The 5,976-nt window shown below is 46.4% G+C and overlaps 1 protein-coding gene across 1 annotated transcript; it reads right to left on the bottom strand.

Annotated features, from left to right (window-relative positions):
• Positions 1-713: 713 nt before the first annotated feature.
• On the bottom strand, positions 714-5,490 carry PRRT1 (proline rich transmembrane protein 1). Its single transcript, XM_074236625.1, has 4 exons — positions 5,382-5,490; positions 3,773-4,311; positions 3,183-3,368; positions 714-2,826 (listed from the first exon to the last, which is right to left on the bottom strand). Exons 1-4 carry the CDS (start codon positions 5,398-5,400, stop codon positions 2,650-2,652), a joined length of 921 nt encoding a protein of 306 aa, XP_074092726.1. The 5' UTR covers positions 5,401-5,490; the 3' UTR covers positions 714-2,649.
• Positions 5,491-5,976: the final 486 nt, after the last annotated feature.

The following is a 5,976-nucleotide window of genomic DNA, read 5'->3' as shown; positions in this document are numbered from 1 at the left end:
AGTAGGGAAGTGACAACACAAGAACAGAGAAATACCCCTTTGGACATGACAATTGTATGGGTGTTTTAGCTCAGGAGAGAAATTAGACAGTCATCTACAAGAGATGAACATTGAAGCAATGGAAATTAACGAAATCATTAAGGGGCAAAGTGAGGAGAAGAACCCCCCTAGAACAGAGCCTGGGAAGATCTCCACTATTTTGTTGAGTGTGGGTCATGGAGGATGATACAGCAAAGGAGACTAGGGGGAAAAAAAGTCAAACAGGAGAACTGAGAGTGATAGTATTATGAATTCCAATGCAAGAGTGTTCAGGAGGAAGTGGTGGTTGATAAAGGAAGAATTACAAAGAGGTCAAGTTGAAGACAGAAAAGAGGCTAATGGATTATCTAAGTGATCATCTGTAACCTTGGAAAGAGAGCAATTTCAGCTGGGTTGTGGGATCAGAACTTACTCTACAATAGATAGAGAAATATTAGGTAAGGAAAGAGTTGTCTTTTTCTGGATTTTTTGTTATTAAAGGGAGAAAAAATATTGAACTTGAGGAGTATGGCATAGTTGATCAAAGGACTTCTTTGTAAAGAGAATATATCTATATCTATATAAATATATATTCATACACACCTATAAAGGGATTATATAAATATAAGTTAGTATATGTTTATATATATACCTATATATATATATATATATATATATATATATAATCCCTTTATAATGTGTATATAAAACACTTTGTAAACTTTGAAGTGCTGTATAAATGGTTCCAAATAGCATTCTAGGCCACAAGAAAAAATCTAGTAGTTTGGGGAGATTGAGGATATTGAAGAGAAAGTTGTAAGGGAAAAAGTTCCCAGAGGATATAGGAAGAGATGGGATCATGGACACAAATTTGAAGTACCACTTTCTCTTTTGCCCTTGATGTCTCCAAGACCTGGCTTTCCAGAGAAATTCCCTTTGTTGAATTCTGGATGAAGAAAGGAACTGATACAGTCCAACTTGATTGAAGAACCATCAATCCCACCTAACTTTGCCCATCCCCCAAGCCTGGAACAAGAGTTGCCCATACAAACATCACCTTAAACTCAAATTGTACTCTGAGTACTCTGTATGTGTTCATTCTCTCACTTTCCTGTCCTTCTCCAGCTCTTTGCTGTATTGTATCCTGACCCTCATTCACTACTTGGAAATGTCTGTACATATTTCTGATCCTCTTCTCAACTTCAGTATTATTTCAGATGTTGTTGTTAGCCATTCTGGGAGATCCTGGACCTGCACTATACATTAATCTCACTTTGCACCCTTACCCTCCAAAATCTATATGCTGGATCCTTGATGGTTAGGAGGAAAAGTTCACTGGAACTCTGAGGACAATACAATCTTCTCTCATTCCTGTTTTAGAGTCACAAAACCATAGATGGTCAGAGGTAGCAGGGATCCTAAAGACCTACATTTTACAAAAGAGAAACTGGGCTATAGAGAAGGAAAGTGCCTTGACCAAGGTTACATAATGACAGTATTGACTCTCCTTCAGTCCTCTGTCACTATTGTCTTCTCTACTTCAGGTGAAGTCTGTATCTCTCTGCCTCAGCCTCTTTCCCTTATTCTTCATTAATCTCTATCTCCCTCTGCACTGTCAGGGTGGGAGGTGAAGATGTATGAGGATTTAGGGAATATGCCAGAAAGTTTGTCAAGGAGGGAGTTGTAGGTTTTTGAGTTCAGCAGTAGATTTCAGAATTTGGGGCAATGAAACCACAAAGTCTTTTTAATCTCATCTTTGGGAATATCACACCATCTTTGAGACTGTACAATTTTGTCAGATACTGTATAGGGAAGGGTGAGGAGCAGCCTGAGCAGGTGGGGGAGAAGACTGCAAAGTTGTGGTTCTCAGACAACAAAGGGGTGGATCCAGGTCTAGCTCTAGATGCTTGATTTTCTTAGCCAAGAGACTGTGGATTTCCCTCTCTTTTTCTAGCTTCTCTGCCTGAGAAAGGTGAGATAAAGGGAGCTTAGTCCTTGGGGTAAGGCTGGAGGAGGTTCAGGAGTCAGAGACCCCAACTTTTCAGTCCACACATAAAAGGTAACCCAAAGTGGGAACATGAAGAAGAGGGACTGTCATGGAAGCATGGGACTGTACAGGCATACCTAGAGTTGACAGAGGTCCCCCAGAAGATGGGAGAGGCTTGAAAAGCAAGTGGAGTCTAACATCAAAATCCAAAGAAGTTTTGCTAGGGCTGGGGGCAGACCATGTAGGGGATTGACCTCTATCTAAGGCTTAAATTAACCCAGAGAGACAAGGGAAATCTATGTGCTGGACCCTGGGGAGATTGTGGTTTCCTGTTAGGTTGAACCAAGGGAGCTGCAATTTCTTTATCTGACTGCAGAGATTCTGAGACTCAGGGGAGTTAGGTTTTGGAGATTTTTCAAAGGTCACATTTAGGAAACTCCCGGGGATCTGGATGTGCAATTTCCTCTGGTGGAAAAAAATCCTGACCAGGTTAAGGAATGTTTCCACCTTTAGAGGCTCCATGGACTGATCTGATAAGTAGTTTGGGAAGAGAATAGGGGACTGGATCATCACTAGGGGAAAAGACGGGGTCTCCCGGGAAATTGGGTTTAAGGAGTCCCCAGGCTGGCGGAGGAAGTAAGTGCCTAAGGATCCCAGTCGGTGTCGTGGTGCTGCGCAGCTATGATGATAACCACTGTAAGAATGGTACAGAGCACCATGGCTGCGATGCCCACGGCCAGAGAGATGAAGGAGAAATTGCGAGCCTCTCGAGATGCGATCTCAGCTGACACCATGTCTCCACGGGCCACAGCAGTCCTCACCTGCATGGAAAGGAGGAGAGAAGGCCCAGGATAAAGGAAATTCCACAAATAGCTCTTAACACACCTTTGTTCGGTCCTGGATGAGAAAAGAAGAAACTCTCAAGATCCTCGCGATTTCCCAAGGGCTCAGTATTTGGTCTCTCCCTGTTAGCCATGCCAGAATTGGGTGGAAAGAAACAGAACTTTGCACAATCTCAACTATATCCATCATCTTGTACCAATCCTCTACAAGGTAGTGTTCCGCGCTACCTCCGTCCCCGCTCTCTCTACCTACCTTTCCGCTCCCTTCGGATCCTATTCCACACTCTTTCATTCCTGGCCCCTCCCCCTGCTCCCTTTTACCTCCATTCCCTCACCTGTACCGCCTTGAAGATAGCTATGATGCCGGTCGGCCAAAAGCAACAAATTGTAGTGAGCACTGCTATTGGCAAGTAGTCGTGGGGCGGGCGCCTGGGCTCTAATAGGGCTAACCCTGGGCCCAAGGGTGGAGGGGAAAGCGTGGGGGTCACTGCAGTCCCTCCTGGCGCTCCTCCTGTGTATGGCTGAGGAGAGAAAGGGTAGAGAAGGGGAGTCAGTCAGAACCCCGACCTATCATAGCCAGTACACCTACCATGGCCTAAAGAGTGTGCAGCTCTGTGCTGTTAGCAGGCCATCATTTAAAAATCACTCTTTCTAATCAAAACTATTGTAAATAATGTAATCCTTTGTTCCTTAAGGATCTGAATCCCCGTTATCCCTAGTGCCCTTTTCCTTCCATTTTAAAAAATTTTCTTGATTCCCTTCCCTTTTTTTATTCTTCCAAATACCTCCAAGCCTTCCCCACCACCCCCCTTCTTCCCGCTTCTCCTGTACCCTTACCTCTTCTTCTGCTTCCTATACCCTCCATAATACCAACCCGTTTCCCCTTCCCCTCGCCCTTTCCCCCTATCTACCCTTCTGCACTCACGGCGCCCACGGGGTAGACGGGCAGATAGGCGGTGCAGGGCTGCAGCTGCAGGGGGTACCCAGGGGCCACGTAGCCTCCAAGGGGCAGCGTACCCACGGTACCTGGGTGTGTGGGCACCACAAAGCCCTGTGCAGGAGCGGGAGGAGCAGGCGCGGGTGGGGGCGGGGCAGCGGCTGCCGGAGGGGGTGGAGGAAGGGGACCTTCAAAGCGGGTCTCCTGGAGGTAGGGGTCTGGGGGCAGGCGGGGCAGGGTAGCGCACCCAGAAGAGGGAGCCCCAGGTGCAGGTCCTGGAGGGGCGTGGTGAGGAGGGCGGGGCAACGTAGCGGAGGACGAGGGACCCCGCTGGGCTGGGGCCGCTGAAGAAGCCAGCCCACCAGCCCCTAATCTAGGGAGTGTGGCGGTGCCCGACTGGTGGTAGTGGTGGTGATGGTGGTGATGGGAGGTGGAGATTGCCTGAGAAGGTGGGGCAGGGGGGTCGGCTGGGGGTTGGGGGGCATTGTAAGGGGGAGGAGAAGTATGAGGAACCGAGTCCGGGAGTCCTGAGGTGATGCGGGCAGGTGGAAAACGGTGGAGGGAGATAGAGATAGAGGGATACAGCCAGATGCAGACGACACAGGAGTCAGAGACACAGAGAAAGATAAGCAGACCAACACAGATAGAAACAGGGTCAGGGAGAAAGGAAAGAAAGGAAGAGAGAAATAAAAGGTGTAAGTCTCCATCCTTCAGCTTGGGGGTGGGGTAGGGGGTTAGTTATTTTTATGCCAGTCTCAATCTTTGAACAAAATCCCAGCCCACCCCAGTCAAAACCTCTTTTTTTTTAATCTTTTTTTTTTAGGTCACTATGCTCTCCTTATGATAACATCCCCATTCCCCCATCAGTTGCCTTATGACAACATCCCCATTCCCCCTATCAGTTGCCAAGAGTCCTACCACATGCACCTTAATGTACCTTGCCCATCTTCTGTTCGTAGGTTAATGCTGGTATGCTGGAATTTGTCTATGTAAGGCTATGATAGTACATGTCATTTAATGTATTTGCATGTGCTCAACTGGCTGTGTATGTTTATCTCTTTGTGAGAGATACCTTTCTGACTGGGAGTTCAGAAATTTCTTTAAAGGAGGAGAAGAATTCTAGATTTTTCTTTTTCCTCATCTGAGGAAATTTATGATTCTCCATGAGTGAATGTTACTGTTCATATATTGGGTATTTGTATAGCTGTCATTTCATGTTTTGATATATGTTATAGATCCTTTTACATCTACATCTGGACACCTGTGGTCCTTACTGTCTTTCCCTCAGCCTTCTTCCATTCTTTCTCTGCCCCTCCCCCCATCAACCTGGGGAAAAGAAAGGATGAAGCAAAAGTGGGCAATAGGAAAGGGAAGAGGATGGGGATTAAAGCAGAGAACCTGAAATGAGGAGAAAGGAAGGAAATATGGAGGAATCAGGGAAGTAAAAGGAAGGGGAAGGAAGGATGAATCTAGAACCAAGTTTTGGAGACCAAGGAAAATGGGGAAGGGGGAGGGGAATTTAGGCGCAGAGGTCAGAGAAAGCAGAAGAATTTATGTGCTGGGGGGGGAACAGAGAAGAAATATTTTTTTTCTTTACCTGATTTTTCTGATGACATGACTGTAAGGACCTGGAATGGTGGGGTTAGAAGTCTCTTGCTAGTTTGGGAATCCCAGCAAACAACAGAGGCCAGAAGCACGGATGGCGCAGCCTGAGAAAGCAGAGGAGAGATGGAGAGATGGAAGAGATGGAAAAGGGGGGAGGGAGGGAGGCGGAGGAAGAGGGGAGAGAGGAGGGGGAGCTTAAAGGGACCAAGCTGGAAGGGAACACCCTCCAGAAATACCCTTACTCAGAAACACTTGGCAATACCTCTAATCCTGTCTCTTTCTTCCCTTGATCCCCTGGGGACCCAGGAATTTGGGTCCCCATTTCTCATCCTCTGAGGTTGCCATGGAAACAGATTAGAACTGAAGCAGGTGGGGTAGAAGGAGGAAGGAACTAGGAAGAAAGGACTTTTCAGTATTGCTTCCCTTTCCCAGTCTCCAATTATCCACTAAAGTAATTGAATTTGGAACAAGAAGGACAGAAAAGGAAAGGGTTGAGGGATGTCTTTAGGCACACAGATGTCACTCCTGCATTTTTTTGATGTTTCCCACAAATTCCAAGGTATTCAACCTTCCTCCAAACAACTGAC

Source organism: Macrotis lagotis, chromosome 5 (assembly GCF_037893015.1).
Source record: "Macrotis lagotis isolate mMagLag1 chromosome 5, bilby.v1.9.chrom.fasta, whole genome shotgun sequence".
NCBI classification, from domain to species: Eukaryota; Metazoa; Chordata; class Mammalia; order Peramelemorphia; family Peramelidae; genus Macrotis; species Macrotis lagotis.
This window is presented reverse-complemented; position numbering and strand designations above follow the sequence as displayed.

Coding starts and splice junctions, on each gene's coding strand:
- PRRT1 (XM_074236625.1), bottom strand. Junction 3,369..3,772: donor CCGTCTACCCCGTGGGCGCC/GTGAGTGCAGAA, acceptor TTCTCTCCTCAG/CCATACACAGGAGGAGCGCC. Junction 2,827..3,182: donor CTATCTTCAAGGCGGTACAG/GTGAGGGAATGG, acceptor CTTTCCATGCAG/GTGAGGACTGCTGTGGCCCG.